The sequence below is a fragment of the Impatiens glandulifera genome, chromosome 2, assembly GCF_907164915.1.
Source record: "Impatiens glandulifera chromosome 2, dImpGla2.1, whole genome shotgun sequence".
Classification (NCBI taxonomy): Eukaryota; Viridiplantae; Streptophyta; class Magnoliopsida; order Ericales; family Balsaminaceae; genus Impatiens; species Impatiens glandulifera.
In genome coordinates this window covers 51,461,780-51,481,651 of record NC_061863.1, presented here as the reverse complement: position 1 = coordinate 51,481,651, position 19,872 = coordinate 51,461,780, and the positions used below count along the sequence as shown (strand labels likewise).

General features: G+C 33.1%; 3 protein-coding genes, 1 non-coding gene and 1 pseudogene across 5 annotated transcripts; 3 read left to right on the top strand and 2 right to left on the bottom strand.

The window, feature by feature from the left end:
- The first annotated feature begins 335 nt into the window (after positions 1-335).
- LOC124925342 (probable LRR receptor-like serine/threonine-protein kinase At1g06840) lies at positions 336-7,264 on the top strand. Its single transcript, XM_047465320.1, has 21 exons — positions 336-527; positions 660-765; positions 1,472-1,622; positions 1,711-1,782; positions 1,851-1,922; positions 2,116-2,259; positions 2,336-2,407; positions 2,552-2,623; positions 2,773-2,847; positions 3,038-3,106; positions 3,333-3,401; positions 3,499-3,570; positions 3,670-3,756; positions 4,048-4,116; positions 4,226-4,746; positions 4,822-4,986; positions 5,090-5,373; positions 5,463-5,514; positions 5,586-5,836; positions 6,535-6,669; positions 6,752-7,264. The coding sequence occupies exons 2-21, from the start codon at positions 672-674 to the stop codon at positions 7,115-7,117; spliced, it is 2,892 nt and encodes a 963-aa protein (XP_047321276.1). The 5' UTR covers positions 336-527; positions 660-671; the 3' UTR covers positions 7,118-7,264.
- An 875-nt stretch (positions 7,265-8,139) lies between these two features.
- Positions 8,140-10,084, bottom strand: LOC124926950 (60S ribosomal protein L23a-like). 2 transcript variants are annotated; one of them, XM_047467285.1, is made up of 4 exons: positions 10,004-10,084; positions 9,711-9,749; positions 8,600-8,963; positions 8,140-8,429 (listed from the first exon to the last, which is right to left on the bottom strand). In XM_047467285.1, exons 2-4 carry the CDS (start codon positions 9,721-9,723, stop codon positions 8,345-8,347), a joined length of 462 nt encoding a protein of 153 aa, XP_047323241.1. In that variant the 5' UTR covers positions 9,724-9,749; positions 10,004-10,084; the 3' UTR covers positions 8,140-8,344. The 2 variants fall into 2 exon arrangements, with proteins under 2 accessions (XP_047323241.1, XP_047323240.1); XM_047467284.1 differs by lacking the exon at positions 10,004-10,084 and adding an exon at positions 9,886-9,908.
- Positions 10,085-13,003: 2,919 nt separating this feature from the next.
- On the top strand, positions 13,004-13,075 carry TRNAH-GUG. The gene has a single exon. It is a non-coding gene; the product is annotated as a tRNA-His (tRNA).
- Positions 13,076-13,448: 373 nt separating this feature from the next.
- Positions 13,449-17,180, top strand: LOC124927868 (spliceosome-associated protein 130 A-like). The gene is made up of 3 exons (XM_047468357.1): positions 13,449-16,422; positions 16,501-16,970; positions 17,043-17,180. The coding sequence occupies exons 1-3, from the start codon at positions 13,449-13,451 to the stop codon at positions 17,178-17,180; spliced, it is 3,582 nt and encodes a 1,193-aa protein (XP_047324313.1).
- Positions 17,181-17,651: 471 nt separating this feature from the next.
- On the bottom strand, positions 17,652-19,169 carry LOC124927473 (annotated as a pseudogene).
- Between the last annotated feature and the right edge of the window lie 703 nt (positions 19,170-19,872).

The following is a 19,872-nucleotide window of genomic DNA, read 5'->3' as shown; positions in this document are numbered from 1 at the left end:
ATTAGGTCTTTCCTCAAATTTCCCAAGAATTAAAATCCTCTTGTGACTTGTCATTGTCACGTGATTAAGGTTTGTTTGGATGATTGCATAAAAAAAAATTATGAATTGATTGATCATATAAATTTGACCAAATGGAATAATAAATTGATAATTTTGTTTATATTCAAACATAAAAGCCTTTTTTTTAGTTTTTTTCTATCCATTAATCCTCATTTTATGGAGACCAAAATGGGGTGAAAACAAACGAAAATTTGTCATAAATTATTATGTTTTCAACAAAAGAAAAATTCAAAAAACATCAACTCCTCTGGTTTCAAATACCGCCTTTCTTCTCCAAGATGATGGATACAGTGATGGTTGACTCATCTGCTCTATTGAGCTTCGAAACTGACGTAATCCTCGTCATTATCTCTCGAACTGATAAGAGTGATGATGTCAGTCTGGGGCCTGGGACTTGATATTCATTCGACCGTGCGATTACACCATATATTCTTTCTTTGCTCCTCCTGATTTGTATCCAACATTGTGTAAGTGTTTCCTTCTTTTCCATTATACCAAACAGTAAGATTTTGTTATCTTCTGCACTATTTTTGCTGTCTATTTATAAGATTCCATTACCCCCATTTTCAAATGATCTAACATAGTGATTTCTTCTTCAGATTATCCTCAAGATGAAACTTTTATTTGGAGAATTCGTTCTCATGTTCTGGTGTTGCTTCTGTTTCACGCACTTTGCAGTTTCACATCTAACTTTGCCTTCTGAAGGTGAATGAATTTCTTTTGAGAATATTTAGCCTTTGTTATCTTATTATAGCAAAATACAAGAAACAATGATGATACTTTTATTAAAATAATCATTTTTTGTTTGTTAACATTGTCGAGGGGGTTCTCATATCACTTTGACCTTCTGCCCACATCAAAACTTCTTAGAATTGTGCCATTTGTCTACTTCTATCTGAATCCAATCCCCATTCAATTTTGGTTGGTGTTTGGACACTTCTTCCACATAAAACTCTGATTCAAAAACCCTCCCATTTTTTTCACTCCTATGTTCAAAAACATGCTTTTGTCCTCTGTTTTCTAACCATCCATGTTTTGATGTTGCTCCACTCTTGATTATCACGTTGCTATTGATTTTTAGAGAGTTGTTAGTATAACACTAGTATTGTTAGTTGTTAATATGTTAGAGAGTTGTATAAATAGAGGAGGTAATCAAGTGGATATGATATGAAAAACAGTAAAGTGAAGTTTCCTTTTTTGTTTGAATTACTTCAACGTTGAAGTAACCCTAAGAATATAAGTTTTTTTTTACTTTCTGTTTGAGCTTGTTGAGTATTGTTTATTTTCATTTCTGTTGACAAGGGTTTTTTCATTTATTAAAATAAGGCTCTGGCCTTTCCCAAAACAAGGAAAAATTACTGAATCACTCAGTACATGAAATGATTAGGATTGTGTTTTCTTCTGTCTACAGTGTCTGCGTTATTAGCAATCAAAGGAAACTTAATTGATCCTAAAATGAATCTTGTAAACTGGAAACAAGGGGACCCATGTACATCTAACTGGAGAGGAGTTATGTGTTATGATACTGCTGGAAGTGATGGCTACTTGCATGTCAAAGAGTTGTAAGTTTTGGGTCCTTAAACATACGTCCTTGCTGCTTTGTAATGCTTAGCAGATTGTTATATCCATTCAGGTGTGTTATTTGTACAGGCAGCTATTGAAATTGAATCTTTCGGGAAGCTTAGCTCCTGAGCTCGGGAAGTTGTCTCAGTTGAAAGTATTGTGAGTCGCCAAATTAAATAAGTTATCTTTTCAGGATCCTAATGGATTGGTATATTTTTTTTTTGAAGAGATTTTATGTGGAATCAACTAAATGGCAGTATACCTAAAGAGATTGGGAACATTTCGTCTTTAAAACTTCTGTAAGTTCACAACTTCTGTATTTAGAAATTTTTCTTTCACCACTAACTTCCCACCAGTCAATCAATCATCAACTAAAAACTAAAATACTCAATATTCTACAAGGGTATTTTAGGTTTATTCATGCTGATGATTTGTTTTCTGTTTGTGTTAACATGGTCCTATTTGCTTCTTCTTTTTTGTTTATTTGTGTAGCCTCCTAAATGGGAACAAGTTTACTGGTTCTATGCCTGAAGAGTTGGGATATCTTTCAGATTTGAATAGACTCCAAGTGGACCAGAATTTCATATCTGGACCAATACCAAAATCATTCTCAAATTTGAACAATGTTCAGCATCTGTAAGTGGTGGTTGCAGATAATATTATTATTCAGCCACAAGAAGTTTACTGCATATATTTAACTGTTGCATTGCAGCCACTTCAACAATAATTCCATTAATGGTCATGTTCCTCCAGAGCTTTCTTTGTTGCCCAAACTTGTTCACTTGTAAGTTGGTAAATCATCTCACTAGCAAAAGAATTGATAGTACATTTCCTTCACAGACTCTCTTCCCTTATCCTACGCTTCGAGCCTGCATTGTTGCATGCAGATGAAGCTTGTATGGTTAATTTGTCTTCATGATGTTTACAGACTCTTGGATAATAATAATTTGAGTGGATATCTTCCAGAAGAGTTCTCAATCTTACCAGAGTTGCGTATACTGTAAGTTTTTTGTTTTTCTTGTAAGACTCTTAGATTTTTCTATTGTGTGGTGTTGCTAGGCATAGAAGTTCATGATCAATGTTTGGTTAGTGAAGAATATCAAAATATCTTCTTATTATGAATGTAACACTTCTATTTTGTCATAGCAGTCAACTGGACAACAATAATTTTTATGGAGCTGAAATTCCTGCATCATATGGTAACATCTCCAAATTAGTAAAACTGTAAGTATCATCTACTCTTTGAAAATCACATTGGAAGTAGTGAGATTTATATGAAGCTGTAGGGTAGGAAGAAGTTGACAATGAACCAGAAGATGCTTGCAATTTTTTTTTTGTATGCTCCTTATTTTGTCTTCCATACTTTTATTGATCCTAAAACAAATGCTTTCCTTTTTTTCCCTCTACCTTGCAGAAGTCTTAGAAATTGCAGTTTACGAGGAGTTGTTCCTGATCTCAGCTCAATTTCTAATTTGACCTATTTGTAAGATGTAATCCCTTCTCTTCTCATTCTAAGTTTTGCTTTGTTTCCACAACTGGGCCACCACAACCTACCACAAAGTAGATACCTTATAATGAACACCCCTCCCTATAAACTCAAGGGCAAAGCCCTCAGCTTTCCGTTGAGTGACACAATGTCTTAAGATAATGCTTGTACAAGGTAAATCATAATGCAGATTGATCATTTAACTTGGGAGCTTCTGTTTCAGAGATCTGAGCTGGAACGAGCTGAGTGGATCAATACCGTCAAACAAGCTTTCTATTCACATGACAACCATGTATGTAACTGGCAATTTTGCTGAATTCTTTTCATTAGTTACAGATTTGCTTTAGAAATAATTGATTAGTTGGTATTAATCACATCCTTAATTGCAGTAAACTTTCATATAATAATCTTAGTGGATCTATTCCAGCAAGTTATTCAGACCTTCCTGCACTTCAGAAGCTGTAAGATCATTAAACAATTTTATATTCTTTCAGCTATCAAACATTTCTGTTATGCAGATCTTCTTGAAGTAAAATATCAAATTGGCTTATGTAACACAGGTCACTTGAAAACAATCTCTTGACTGGCTCTATCCCAGCTCAAATCTGGCATAAGATGTCCTTCAGTACAAGTGCTAGACTTATAATGTAAGATCATGAAGCAAATTTTACTACTTTAACTCACTAAATTTTGGTTATTTTACCCACTCATGGTAGCTCAAGTGATAATAGTTCAAGTATTCAACTAAGAGGTTGATTTCTTATGTTCGATTCCCATTAAAAACACATTGACTGAAGTGGGAGGTTATGTCGGTGGGAGGCTTGCTAACCTCCTCCAGGAAAAGAAACTCTGGTCTAAAAGAAAAACTAAATTCTGGTAATCTTCGAATAATGTTGTATTAAAACTTTGATCTTTTGGTTGGTTCGTTGAAATGGCAGTGATCTTCGGAACAATTGGATTTCCAATGTCTCAGGAATTCTCAATCCTCCTGCAAATGTGACCTTAAGGCATGTTTTTCCTTCACATTAAACCTTTGTATCTTTTTTTGGCGTTATGTTTGATTAATATGCATTATGCAGTTTAGTTGTGTTCATAATTTTACCAGCTATTCTCCAGGCTTCAAGGGAACCCTATATGCACTGCTTCAAATATACAAAACATTAGAAACTATTGTGGAGCCAACACTAGAGAGGGAGATGATATAGCAAAAAACTCAACAAATTCCAAACTGAATTGTCCGATTGAAGCATGTCCTGAAGACAATAACTTTGAGTATGTTCCAGAAGCTCCAGTTCCATGTTTTTGCGCATCACCTCTTCTAATTGGATATCGGTTGAAGAGTCCTAGTTTCTCCTACTTCCCCCCTTACATGTCTTCATTTTTGATGTACGTGACGAGCTCTCTCAATTTGGATATTTATCAGTTATCTATTGACTCGTATTATTGGGAAAAGGGACCCAGGATGAGAATGTCTTTGAAGCTCTTCCCCTTATTCAAACAAGATCATTCCAGTACTTTCAATCTAAGTGAGATCATTCGTATTAGAGGCATATTCACTTCTTGGGAATTCCCTGGTAATCATTTCTTTGGACCTTATGAGCTTCTAAACTTCAGCCTTGAGGGTCCCTATTCATATGGTATGCACTTTAGCTTGATTCCGGATTTCCTAAATAAATGAATAAAATAGACTTATATTGCTTATATTTCTGCAGTGAATTCCCAGACTCAAGGTCACGAGAAAATCATGAGCAAAGGCATAATGATAATCATTATATTAGCAATAGTCTTATGTGTTTCCACAGTGACTGCAGTTTCCACATATCTAGTTGTTAAAAGACTTCCAAGATCCGTGAGCACTCTGTCAAGAAAACATTGTTGTGAGTTTTCTAACTTCTTAGCCAAATAAAAGAATAAAAATAAAATGATGATTGCTTCTTCTTTTTTCTGGAGAGAATTTGAAGTCCTGAATACTAATTTCAGCATCTAAGTTATCTATCAAGATTCCGGGTATTCAAAGCTTCACATATCGAGAAATGGTATTGGCAACTGATGATTTCAATATCACAACTCAAGTTGGCCAAGGAGGTTATGGGAATGTTTACCGTGGAACTTTATCTGATAAAACTGAAGTGGCCATAAAACGAGCAAGTGAAGGATCTTTACAAGGTCAAACTGAATTTTTAACAGAGATAGAAATACTGTCAAGGCTACATCATCGCAACCTAGTTTCATTGGTTGGATATTGCGATGAAGACGGAGAGCAGGTATTTTTGGTCAGAAAAAATAAAGTAATCATAGTTCTGACTTCTGATAGATATTTTTTACAAGTAAAAAACTCTTTATGTGCATGCAGATGCTGGTATATGAATTCATGTCTAATGGAACGGTTAGAGACTGCATTTCAGGTGCGGAACTTTCTGAAATTCCTTCCTTGTTGCATGAACCTTTTTCTTATTAGTTTCCCATTATTTCACAGACAAATCAAAGGATATAGTGGACTTCAGTACAAGATTAGGTATTGCGTTAGGTGCAGCAAAGGGCATCCTTTACCTCCATACTGAAGCAAATCCACCTATATTTCATCGAGATATCAAAGCCAGCAATATTCTATTGGACTCCAATCTTGTAGCAAAAGTAGCTGATTTTGGACTCTCAAGAGTTGCACCTATCCTAGATGACGAAGGAACACTACCCAATCATGTTTCCACAGTTGTGAAGGGGACACCTGTAAGTCCATTTTTGCTTTATGTTCAGTAGCCATTATATTACAATATATATATATGTATATTAAAGAAACAATTTCATTAAAACTACGTTAGAACACAAAGATCGTGTCAACAACAAACATCGGGGGTGGGGGGGGACACATGAAAACAAATCAGATTGTACCTTTTCCCAAATACGAGAAAAACAAATAATTTAGATTTTCTTTGTATATGTAAAATGCATGGATTTGTCTATTTACAATTGGTTATGTAGATAACTTCTTTTGAACTTGCTGTTAGATTTTTTTTTTTAAAGGCTAGGACCTTAATTGAATAGATATAAGACAAAGTCCAAAGAAAAGATTCACATTATGGTGAGTATAGCAAGGGAAGGCAATAAACTTAATCTATATGATTGAGCAAAACCAAATAAGCAATGGAAAGCAAAAAGGATAAGAACACCAAGAGCTTGTTTGATGTAGGGTTTTTTTAAAAGAAAAGAAAAACATGTTTAATGACTAAAATATCCTTTCTATTTAATATTTTAAAATATAAAATAAAGGTATTTTAGTTGATGATTTGATTAATGATGGGACAAGGGATAAACCGACGAGTCTTGGTTCAGTATACATACCCATGCACAGAAGCCAATTAGCAGGATTATTAGTGTATTTTTCTCCGATTTCTTCTCAAAGTTGTTTATTTTTCTCATGCGTGCAGGGTTACCTCGATCCTGAATATTTCTTAACTTACAAACTGACAGACAAGAGCGATGTTTACAGCATTGGTGTTGTATTTCTTGAGCTGTTGACTGGAATGCGCGCAATTTCACATGGGAAAAATATTGTCCGGGAGGTAAAAGTAAAACCTAATTGAATTGGTACTACTACTACTAGTATGAAATTACATAGGATGTTGATATGTTCATATTGTTCAGGTGAACTTAGCTCATGAGGCAAACATAATGTTCTCGATCATAGACAGGAGAATGGGATCTTACTACCCATCTGAAATTATTGAGAGATTTACTGACTTGGCTCTGAGATGCTGCCAGGACAAGCCTGAGAATCGTCCATTCATGTTGGAAATTGTGAGAGAGTTAGAAAACTTAGTGAAGCTGATGATGCCTGAAACAACAGAGATGTCTGATGTGTCGATAACATCGAGACAGTTGAGTGAATCATCTCCACATTTCTTGTATGGAAGCAGGGGAGGAGGAAGTTCTTCATATGTGTCTTCTTCTTCTGGTTTCTTGGGAAGTGATCTTATGAGTGGTGTTGTTTCATCTGTTGCACCTCGCTGATCATATAATATCGTCATTTCAAGATCCTAACTTATGTAAGTTTTTGTTGTTGTATATTTTAAGAGATTTGTTGTCTTTTCTCAAAACATTATGGAAATTTTGTCTGTTAATATTAGAAGAAATTTAATTATTTGGGTGGTTGGCTTTGTTTTTATTATTTAACTAGATTGTGTGCATTAGTTTAATCTATATATATATATAATGATGCTTAATTTTTAAAGTGTCCGGATTGCCGGGTCGAGAGCTGTGGTTAATTTGGATACTTGGGTCGGATTGTGGGTTGACCCGCCTTTAAATTTAAAACAGTTAAAAATAAAATTAAAAATGTTAGAGATATGTTTCGAACTTGCAACCTAACAAATCAAATACAACTCTTTAACCAACTAGACTACAAAGACTTTATATTTTAAATTCAACATCAAATTTGATAAACGCGGGACGTTTTAATATTAATATAAGTTCAATTTTTAACTAACTAATCTATATATATATAATGATGCTTAATTTTTAAAGTGTCTGGATTGCCGGGTCGAGAGTTGTAGTTAATTTTGATACTTGGGTCGGATTGTGGGTTGACCCGTTTTTAAAATTAAAACGGTTAAAAATAAAATTAAAAATGTTAGAGGTATGTTTCGAACTTGCAATCTAACAAAACAAATATAACTCTTTAACCAACTAGGCTACAAAGACTTTATATTTTAAATTCAACACCAAATTTGATAAACGTGGAACGTTTTAATATTAATATAAATTCAATTTTTTAACTAACTAATCTATATATATAAAGATTACAGATTAAATGTACAGATTAAATGCAAGTTTACATTAATTTAAGAAACAAATGACACTAAATAAAATAACAATTATAAATTTAACTAGTTAAACAAAAATAAATACTTTTTAATTTTAAATATAAATTTACTTTATTTCTGTAAAAGTATATTCAAAAAACCTTAGATATAACTAGTTAGCCTTAGTTTAATATCATCAAATTTTAAGACTGAAATATAACTAACTGCTTTAATAGGCCAATATTGCATAATATGAGAATTTCAGCATTTCTTTAAAATCCAGTAAAAAAATGACTAAATAAAGTAAAAGAATCGCTAAGCATAAAATACTATTACTCTCAATTAAAGATAATGAAAAAAAAAACTGCAATATCTTATGTAAACTGGTTCATTGTCATTTTCCCAAAAATAAAGGAGAAATTAAGTAAACCATGCTTTAGATAATCCCAATCTTGTTTGCTACATCCAAAGCATCATAATCAGGAGTAAGTCGAACATAAGCCTTCTTGGTTCCATCAGGCCTGGATAAAATATAGAAAAGAAAATTCATAATGCAGTCAAATATAGATAACTACAAATAAATTTCTCAATCTGACTAAATTATGTTTGCAAACGTGATTATTGCCAATGGGGACAATGTTTTTACACAAATTATATGGAGCATGTGAGATGAAAAAGTTTAAAAAATTACCTAATCAAAGTGTTAACTTTCTTCGTCTGGATGTCATACATCTTTTTAACAGCATCTTTGATCTTTTTCTTGTCAGCTCGGATGTCAACAATGAAAACCAAAGTATTGTTATCTTCAATCTTCTTCATTGCAGACTCTGTAGTTAGAGGATATTTGAGTATTCGATACTGGTCTAGCTTGTTTCTGGAAGGTGCGCTAATACGGGGATACTTTGGATTCCTTTCCTTCTTCAAAGTTCTAGGCCTGTGAAAGGTAACTGTTGTCCTGATCTTATCCTTCTTCTTGAAGGTAGTAGCACCTGCTTTCACAGCCTTGGCAACCTTCAATGCCTTTGCCTTTGGATCAACCTTTTTCGTACTCTCAGCTGCAATGAAAGACAAAATTAACAATAAAGGCTATGTTTTGAATGTGTGTAATTGGAATTATGAGAATTGGAGAAATTATATAACTGCAATTTAGATGTAGAAATGAAGAATAGAAACTTAAAAAATCATATAGATTCAATTTTCATTACAATCATAATATCAAACTAACAAATGTGAGCTAAACATAAGAGAAATGGAAATCCAAATATGTTTAATGAGAGCTCTATCAACAATTCATCAGCATAAGTATTGAATGAAACATAAAGTTGTCTTGGAAAATGAACTAATCGAATAAAAAGAAGGTTATAACTTGCTGCTTCAATTTGACATTCTTGGGCCACTTGTGTTTACTAAATCTAAGATGAGAGACTTTGAAGTTCTAGAGATAAACTAATTTAAGAAATAGTGACATCAGAACATAGAACCAAGCTCCATTCTTATTATAGACAGGAAATCAAAGCATCGCCATGTTCAAAGTCATCTGTTTTACACAAAAAAACATAAAATCAAAGAGACTTTGAATCACTATTTGATCACATGAACACTCCAGTTATTCACATCAGGAAAACACTAAGCATAATGCTCACTACTAGTAAGAACTCAAGAACATGGCCAAGTGTATCTGAATCCCTTACACATTTAACATTACAAGATACATATAAAAACATGGACCCAAACAGACCAAATCCAAACATAAAGAGAAGGGTTGCAGAGAAGACGACACTCCTCTCAAAAAAAGATTATACCTTTAGGAGCCATTGTAGAGGTCTCGTCACAAATCCGACCTGAGAACAACCAGTTCAAGGGAAAACGTCAAAAAGAAACAAAGGAAAGGAGAAAGAAACGTAGAAAACAAAGGATTTCTACAACAGGAATTCACGAAAATGTGAAGAAAACATGAATTCGATATGAAATATAAACCTCGGTAAGCAAATCGCAAAATAAACGTGAATTTAGAAAACAGAATATGAAGGATATATAGAAATATACAGACAGATGATGCGGCGGCGGCGGCGGCGGCTGAGGTCAGAATACAAACCTAATTGAAGCTTGAGAGAGACCTGTATTGCTGCATACAATACAGGCTAGGGTTTTAATGTAGACGATAGTTGAGCCTTGAGGTATAAATTTTCAATTTCGAAAATGCCCTCAAACTTTATCTTAGGATAAATTAGTGCATTTGAAAAACTCAAGGTTATTTTTGGTATTTTTATTTAGTTTTTTTTTAATTGATAAAAGAAAATTAAGTTATTTGTCTTTTTAATTGTTAAATTATTATATATATATATATATGTTTTATTTATATTTTCTATAAATAAAATAATAGTATTTTAATTAATTAAATAATTAATAATTAAATTATTATATATTTTATATATATAATTTATTTATTTTTTAAAGTTTCATTTGTATTAAAAATAATGAAAATAGTTTGAACACAATTACAAAAACATGTTAAAAAGAGAAAATAATTAAAAAATAAAAAAATAATAATAGGTTATCGTTCAAAAAAACGATTAATTTTCTTACTGACTTCAGAATGAATATAATAATAATAATAATAATAATAATAATAATAATAATAATAATAATAATAGCATTATGAATGGTACGCATCAGACAATTACGATCAGACAATTACGATCAGACAATTACGATCAGTGAAAGTTCGATAATTTATGTCCAACTTGATAGTCCATCAAAAAAATAATTGGGATGACAATCCAATTATGTAGACATGTCATATTAGTCGCATCAATTCAAATTTCCCAACAACTACTCAAAGACTCGGACATCACCCAATGAATCTCAGTTACTCCGCAAAAGACTCTAGATATTAGTCACCTCTTGACAATGCAAAAATAAATGAGTTGTGAATTCAACCTACTCGTGACACATACGACAACGACTAACTATAATACAACATTTTTTCATGCACATATCATCCGTAAGAATTCTATTGTGAATAATACTACTTTCAAAGAACGAGATATTTGATGAAATATTTGACTCTTAAAGTTTTTCTCAACAAAAATTATATGAACTCATCTTGACGAATAACTTGTAGCAATGCCCCACATGAAAATTATTCATGTTTTACCAACAGATAACATCTTGTTCAAACGGTGACACTTGTTTGCGACTTATCAAAAGTAAAATTCTACTATGAGACGAACTCTCTATAATGTTTAATCGCATTTTATATCTAATTCGGCTAGCAAAATCACTAGATCAATGATCAAACATGACCTTAACTGTATAATTTCTACATATAGCAATGGAAACAAGCTTAGAATACGTTGTAGCTAGACTTTTAACACTACACTAAATGTCATCCCAAAAACTGATCGAAGAATCATCCCCACAATGAATCTAGATTGCTCACAAAAGCTTTTGACACTACACTAAATGTTAGCCTCCAAATGTTACACTCCGCTGGATAAATAAATATTTTTGTGAACCAACTAAATCAGTCGTAACCATACTTACATTTGATCATCGATGCCCAAAGACTATTTGGTTCCGTTGCAAATCTACAGCACCATTTTGATAGAAAAGCCTTATTAAAGGAAATAAGATCTCGAATATTAAACATCTTTGATCTTTAAAACATTTAACCTTATCTCAACTAACTAAATGACAAAACAATGAGTTAGATGATCCCCATATAAATTTACACATTATTCTCACCGTCACACTCTTGAAAAAATGAATAAAGACATCATATATGTGGGCATAGATGAAAACACATTCTTAATAAGGATTAACCGATCCCTTTCTAAATTAATTTACTTTTCCATCTAAACAATTACATTCCATTTTAGTGATAATTGGGTCCAAAAGGTGTTGAATAATTAAGCACTCAATTGCATACCAAGGTATGTTGATGTAATATCATCAATTGTGAACCCAACACATTGTCAACACCATTTTTCTTATATTCGAAACAAGATATAAGAAAAAAGATGTCTAATTTATTAAGATTCACTCAAAGACCGAAACATACACCGAATACCCATAAAATATTTCGAATTTGTTTAAAATTCATGTAGCTGAACCATGCAGAGCGTGTCATCAGCGAAAATCAAATGTGATATAGAAAAATGATATTTTTTTGACCGACAATTCACTCTACAGATGAGTTCCGAGTTTTCTAAGAAGGTTATCATTTTTTAGAGAACTTCCATAACAATGACGAATAAAAAAAGAGATAGTAGATAGTGAATCAGTCTGTTTAATCCCTCAGAAACTCTCGAAAAATCCCTAAAAACTACTCAAAATTAAAAAAAAATATATTTTAATTAATTAATGAAAATGGTTAAAAGTAATTAAGATATAATAGGTGTAGTTTAATCCAAAACAAATAACTAGTTTAATTTTGAATAAACTTATTAACTTTTTATATATAAATTATTATATATGTTTGATAATCATAAAAATTAGAATTGAAATTGGGTTCAATTCAAATGATTAGGTTGGGCAGTGTATTTAAGAATTATAATTATAATTCAAATCAATGTTATTTTATTATTCTCAATTTTATTATTTTTAGCTCTAAATTGTAATTTTAATATTTATATTTTATATTTTTCAAATAAAATATCATATTATTTTATCATTTAACACAATTAATCTCATATGCTTAACATATAATTTTATTTATTTATTTATTTTTATTTAGTAAATTATATATATTTTTTAATTTAAAAAATTAACATATTTAATCATGATTTTTCATTTTCTTAATAAGAATCAAACTCTATACAAAACTATCCAATTTTTATAGTTTTTTCAAATATAAGAATTATAATGTCAAATCTAATTTCACTCGTCCAAAACATACACGAATAAATATTATTTTAACTTTAAATCATGATGAACATTTAACTATTTAGAAATCAAATAATCTTAACCCAAATTTATAAAGTAAAACTAATCCTTTTTTCAAGTAAATGGGAAATATTCTAAAATCTAATACTTAAGTATTTGTGATGTACTTTTAATATTTATTTATAATATATTTATTTACTGACACAAAGTGGCTGTAGTTTAGTGGTAAGAATTCCACGTTGTGGCCGTGGAGACCTGGGCTCGAATCCCAGCAGCCACACTTCAATTTTTATTTTTTTTTATAAATTGTATTTTCTAAAATCTCTATACATTTAAAAGTATCATTTAAATATATTGTTCAAAAATAAATTGCATAATATCATGTAAGAAGCATATAAATAAAATAAAAAGTATGGTTAATTTAAAGTATATAACAAAATTTTCATTTAAATAAAAAATAAATAAAAGTAAAACATTTGATGATAGTTTTGTTTCATAACAGATTAACGGTTTGTCCATTTTCCCTCCAAAAAAATTTCAATACTTTAACTAACTAACTGTTCATTTTCCCTGCAAAGTTTTCAAGGTCCAAGAATTTCTTCATTTCAATCACTATGATTTCATCTTAGGGTTTATAAATCTTGTATCTAGACATGTATCTCTACAATCTCACTCTCCAGCAAGCTTCCGGCATAGTCTGCGCCGTCACTGGAAATTTCTCTGGTGGACCGACAACCAACACAGAAGAAATTGTCGTCGCAAGAGGCAAGATTCTCGACCTTCTCCGACTTGACGAAAAAGGTAACATTCTCAAGCTTCTCTCCGTTGAAGTCTTTGGTTATATTAGATCCTTAGCTCAGTTCAGATTACCCAATGCCGACAAAGATTACATTATTATTGGTTCGGATTCTGGACGGATGGTCATACTAGAATACAATAAAGAAGATAATGTTTTCCATAAAATTCAACAGCAGATTTTGGGGAGGACTGGTTGTCTACGTACAGTGCCTGGACAGTACTTGGCAATTGAACCTTATGGTAGGGCTGTTATGATTGGGGCTTGTGAGGAGCAAAAACTGGTTTTTCTGTTGACTAGAGGGGATAAGAAAGATGGGTTAACAATTTATCCGCCTATACATGTGCACAACTCTAAAGTTTTATGTTACTCGATTTGTGGGGTTGATCGTGGGTTTTGTAATCCAATATTTGCTGCAATTGAACTTGATTATAATACTGAGGCTGCCTATGCACAGAAATGTTTGGTATTTTATGAGCTTGATCTAGAGCATACAGTTGTTTCAAGGAGATGGTTTGATCAGGTTGATAATGATGCTAACATGCTTTTAACTGTACCTGGTGGTGCAGATGGACCTAGTGGTGTTCTTGTTTGTGCCGAGAATTTCGTTATATACAAAAACCAGGGTCACCCAGATGTTAGGGGTGTCATCCCTAGACGAGAAGATTTGTCAGCTAATCGCGGCTCCTTGATAGTTTCGGCTGTGGTTATCAGGAAACAATCCGTGTTCTTCTTTCTATTGCAAACAGAATATGGTGATATCTTTAAGGTTACATTAGACCATGAAAACGATACGGTGAAGGAGTTAAGGATTAAGTACTTCGACACAATTCCTGTTTCGTCTTCACTGTGTTTGCTGAAGTCTGATTTTCTATTCTCTGCATCTGAGATTGGTAATCATGGGTTGTATCGATTTAATCCAATTGGAGAATTTACTGATGTGGAATCTTCCTCGAATAAACAGTTGAAAACAAGTGAAGGTTTCCATCCTCTTCCTTTCCAGCCGAGGAAGCTGAAGAATCTCCTGAGGGTTAACCAAGCCCAGAGCTTAATGCCGATAATCGATATGAAAGTTGATAATCTTTACGGAGAAATCCCCCCTCACATTTTCACTCTATGCGGGAGTGGTCCTCGTTCCACTCTTAAGATATTAAGACCGGGCTTGGCTGTAAGGGAAATAGAGAAATCATATCTTCATGAAGTCCCAACTGCTATATGGACAGTGAAGAAGAATGTGAATGATGAATTTGATGCGTATATCGTTGTTTCATTTGCTCAAACAACTATTATGTTCTCTGTTGGTGAAATTACTGAACAAGTGAGACTTACTGGTTTCCTGGAAAACACACCTTCACTTGTGGTTTCTTTGATAGGAAACGATACTTTGATGCAAGTTTATTCTGGTGGGATTAGACAGATAAAGGAACAAGGTCTAGTTGATGAGTGGTTAGCCTCAAAGAAGAGAAGAATTGTTAAAGTCGTAGCTAACAGACTTCAAGTGATTATTGCATTGAATGGAGGAAAGCTTAAATACTTTGAAGTGGGTAAAAACGGTCAGCTGAATTTTGTTAATAAGAAAAAGATATCTGGAACTGTGGGTTGTTTGGCTATCGCCCCTGTTCCAGAAGGAAAAAAGAAATCACGGTTCTTCGCACTTGGATCATGCGATAGATATGATAATAACCGCATTTACATATTTTCTTTGGAGCCTAAACATTGTATGAAGCTACTAAGTTTGCAAAGTATTTATTCATTACCAGAATCCCTTATCTTTCTTGATGATACTACTAGTCTGTTTCTCAATGCTGGTTTAGAGAATGGTGTATTGTTCAGAACGGGTGTGAACCCGGTGTCAGGTCAGCTTGATGATACCCGCTATCAACCATTAGGGATAAATTCCCCCAAACTATTATCTATCGTGGTTGGAGGAATACCTGCTGTGTTATGCTTGTCGAACCGGAGTTGGCTTGGTTTTGTACATCAAGGTGTTTTTATTCTGGCACCACTTTCATATGAAAGTTTTAAGCACGCTGCTTCATTTTCGTCTGATCAATGCAGGGAAGGTGTGGTGGGTGTTAATGGGGCTGAATTAAGGATCTTCGTTGTTCAAAAATTGGGAGATCAGCAGCCGTTTAACCAAATTTCATATCCGTTGAGGTACACACCGAGGAAGGTTATTATTCATCAACAGCAACATGAACAGCAACAACAGAAAATGTTGGTTATTATCGAGAGAGAAAAGGGAGTGATTAATGCTGAAGATCGTGAGTATGAGAAAAACGAGTGTTTTGAAGTTGCAAGTTGGATTAAGGAAAGTGCGGATGGTGATGATGAAGAAGACATGGAAGATCCTTTCTCTGATGAGCAGTTTGGGTATCCCAAAGTGGAATCTGATAAGTGGGTTTCTTGCATAAGGATTTTAGATCCAAAGAATGGAGACACCACTTGTTTAGTGGAGCTTGAGGATGATGAAGCTGCCTTCAGCATATGCACAGTGAAGTTTAAAGATGATGAAACAGTCTTGGCTGTGGGTACAGGTATTGGTCCTAAGGAAGATGAAGTATCTGGTGGATATATTCATATTTATAGATTTGTGGATTGGGGAAAGAAAATAGAACTTTTGCATAAGACGGAAGTGGATAACCTTCCTCTTGCTTTGTGCGAATTCGAAGGAAAGTTGCTTGCTGGAGTTGGGAAGATGCTGCGATTATATGATTTGGGTGAAACCAAATTGCTTAGACAATGTGGTGACATGTTTCCCTGCAGAATTAAATCTATTCAAGTCTACCGTGATCGATTTTATGTATGTGATGATGAGGTAGGTAGCTTCTGTCTTTTTCTTGTTTTGTTTTTCTTTCTAATGTGTGAGTCATATATTTCTTCTCTAAATCCATTTTGTTTGCAGAAAGTCCGCTATTGCAAGTATCTTCCTGGCCCTGATCCAGGCGGAAACCAACTATACATGTTTGGTGAGGATTCAATAGAAAGATGTATTACTGCATCTCATCACATAGACATCGATACAATGGTTGGTGCAGACAGGCTTGGGAATGTCTTTTTCTTACGGTTACCCACGGATGTATCAGCAGCAATAGAAAAATGCCCATATGGTGATGGAACCCCCAACAAAATAGACGAAATAGTCCATTTTCACGTTGGTGATGTTATCACTTGCTTGCAGAAAACAACTCTAACTCCAGATGGTAAAGAGTGTGTCTTATATGGAACTATAATGGGGAGTTTAGGAGCATTACATGCTTTTAGTTCTAGAGATGATGTTGATTTCTTCTCAAGATTTGAAATACAAATGAGGCAGGTTCATTCCCCTTTGTGTGGACGTGATCACTTGACCTTTAGGTCTTCTTATTTTACTGTCAAGGTATAAAAATTATATAAATCAAATGTTTTCAGTTTGTTTCATTTATCTTGAAATATTTTATCAATGTTGTAGAATGTGATTGATGGAGATCTATGTGAGCAATTTCCAACATTGCCCTTGAAATTGCGCCGGAAAATTGCTAGGGAAATGGACATAACTCAGGCTGAACTTCTAAGGAAACTTGAAGCAATTCGAAATAAGATCATTTGAGTAAGCTCATCATATTTACTATATATATTTATATGTCCATCTTTTCTTTAATAAGTTATCAATATAAAATGGTCATTTTGCACCAAAAGTTTCTATGAACTATAATCTTCAAACAAGTCAAACTCAAACAAAACCAGTTAGTAATACAATTTGAGTAATAAAATGGCAACAATTAGTGCAACTAACTGATGGGCTATTTTGTTTTGTCTTTTACAGTTTAACCCTAGTTGGAAGAATGCTCCTTGAAGTTGGAAGTTGACTTTCTTGCTGAATATACAATTTGTAGGACGGACAAATCCTTCTTATGAAAAGAGTATAATTTTGCAGAAGCAATTGTTTTGTTTCTTCTTGTCTGCTTACAATATGAATAATACTACTAACTTCAGCTAATTGATTACTAAATAACAGTGCCCTCGGGAATGTGCTTTAATTGGGGGTTCTAAATGTGTGTGAGCATAAACATGAAAAATCGTTAATAAACATTTGAATCTGTGTATCATTCAGTTTTCAAACGCAATCCCATCTGGAAATAGACAGAAAAAAAATGTTTGCCAATGAAATAAACCTTTATATGTCAAAAAGAGACAATATATGAAATCTAGTCCCACAGAAAATCAAATTAAATTGCCTTTCGGGTTGAGTTTGCAGGTTTCATTTGGAGGTAGGTATCATTGTCGATCTTATGCTCCCTTTCCATTTTAGCATTTTCTGCTTCAACTCTGTCATCGAGCCATGTGATAATATCGGAGAAGACAGTTTGTATGTTTTCAGGAAGTTCACCATAGATTAAGTCATGCCACATTCCTGGATATAACTTAAGTGTCTTATCTGTACTGATAGCTGATTCATACAATAGCTTACTAACTGATGGATCAGTTATTTTGTCAGCATCTCCATGCACAACTAGAAAAGGTAGTGACACCTAACCAAACAAACAAACAAAAAACAGTTGATTAATACTATTCTTCTTTTCGAGTTTTAATTTTGTAATTATTTATTCACCTGGTGAAGTGTTTTCTCGAGATCTAAGCTGACAGTTAAGAGCTGATTTCCTGTTTGTAATCGTGGTCGGCCTTTGTAACAATATGGATTTGACTCAACCTGTCGTCATTTGTAGCTGTTTGTTACACATATGGCTCGAAAGAAACAAAAGAATAAGAGTATTAGTATTTACCTCTTTTCTGATTTCAGGATCTCTAAAGGCAATATGCACAATGTCCTGAGTTGGAATAATCTTCCATTTTGGAATAATATGGCATAACTTGGTCAATACATTGACCACCATTGGATGAGGCTTTATATCATCTGCTATCTTCAAATCAAATCAAATCAAACCAAACCAATTACTTAGACTATTGTATATGGGTCATAGAAGATACATCATTTTCAAATAATACTATAGAATAAAGAGTTAACCTTACACATGGGAGCAACCAAAATGGCAGCATCCCAGAATTGGGGCATAGTCCTATCCAGGAGAAGTGCCACAGCCCCTCCCATGGACTCCCCCATCACTATCCTCATCTTCCCCCCATTCTCCTTTCTCTCTGTTATTTTCAAACTAGGAATTAGTTCAAAAAGAAAAGAAAAAAAATGTATTAATCAAATTATTTACAAAGTACCAGCTATAGATGTATAGTGACGGGAACAGTCACTAACAAGGGCAGAAAAACTTGGGACATATCCATGAAGCCCAGATGACTTCCCATGCCCTTCATAATCCATTCCATATACTGCATATCCTGCCCTTGCCAATCTCTTCCCTGTCCCTGTTCAAACAAAATAAAGGGTTTTTTGGGCATCAAAACAATACAATTAATTACCCTTTTTCCAAAAAAAAAAAAAAAAACCTTTCATGGTGATGCTGCACTCCATGCCATAGCCATGGCAGAGAAAGATGAGAGCTTTTGGTTCTTGATTTGCAGGCAGCCATCTGCAGGTGAAAAGCTTCATTCTTCTGGAATTAAGAATGATGTCCTATATATATATATATAAGAGATCATAATTAGAAAGACCAATCAATCAACATCAAATTTAACAACTTAAATAGAAATGGATTGGAATGAACCTCTTCATATTTAACACCTTCACCTTCAAAAGCCTGCAAAAAAATATGACAAAACCAAAACTAATTCAGATGTTGATAATTAATTAATACATTTATTCATGTTCTTCAAGAAAACAAAAAAAACAGACCATGGCTTAAGAATTCAAGATTTAAGAGATTAAGATTAGAGGGTTCGCCGTTGGCTACTCCTAGAACCAGGGAATTATCAAATTAAGTTGTTTGAGAAGACAAGTATATGTAAAGTTGCTTGGTCAAATATATATATATATAGATTGTCATTTTTTATTTGATTAATATATATGGATTATTTTAATTAAATTCAAATCATTAATTAGTCAATCTTATTATTAATCATGTTTCTTATTTTTAGTGTTTAAAATACTTATCAATTATCCAAATAAATTATAATTATCTATTTTTTCATTAAATTAAATAGTTTATTTTATTTCTTTCCAAAAACATCATTATTTCTATATAAGCCTAGATCAATCAAATACTTATCCAGTTTATCTGCCACCGTGTAACAATTTTTCATTTATTTTTATTTTTCCCTTAGCTTGTTAATTATATATACATAATATTTTTGAAAATATAAAAAGGGATTGGCAGAAAAAAAAAAATTGA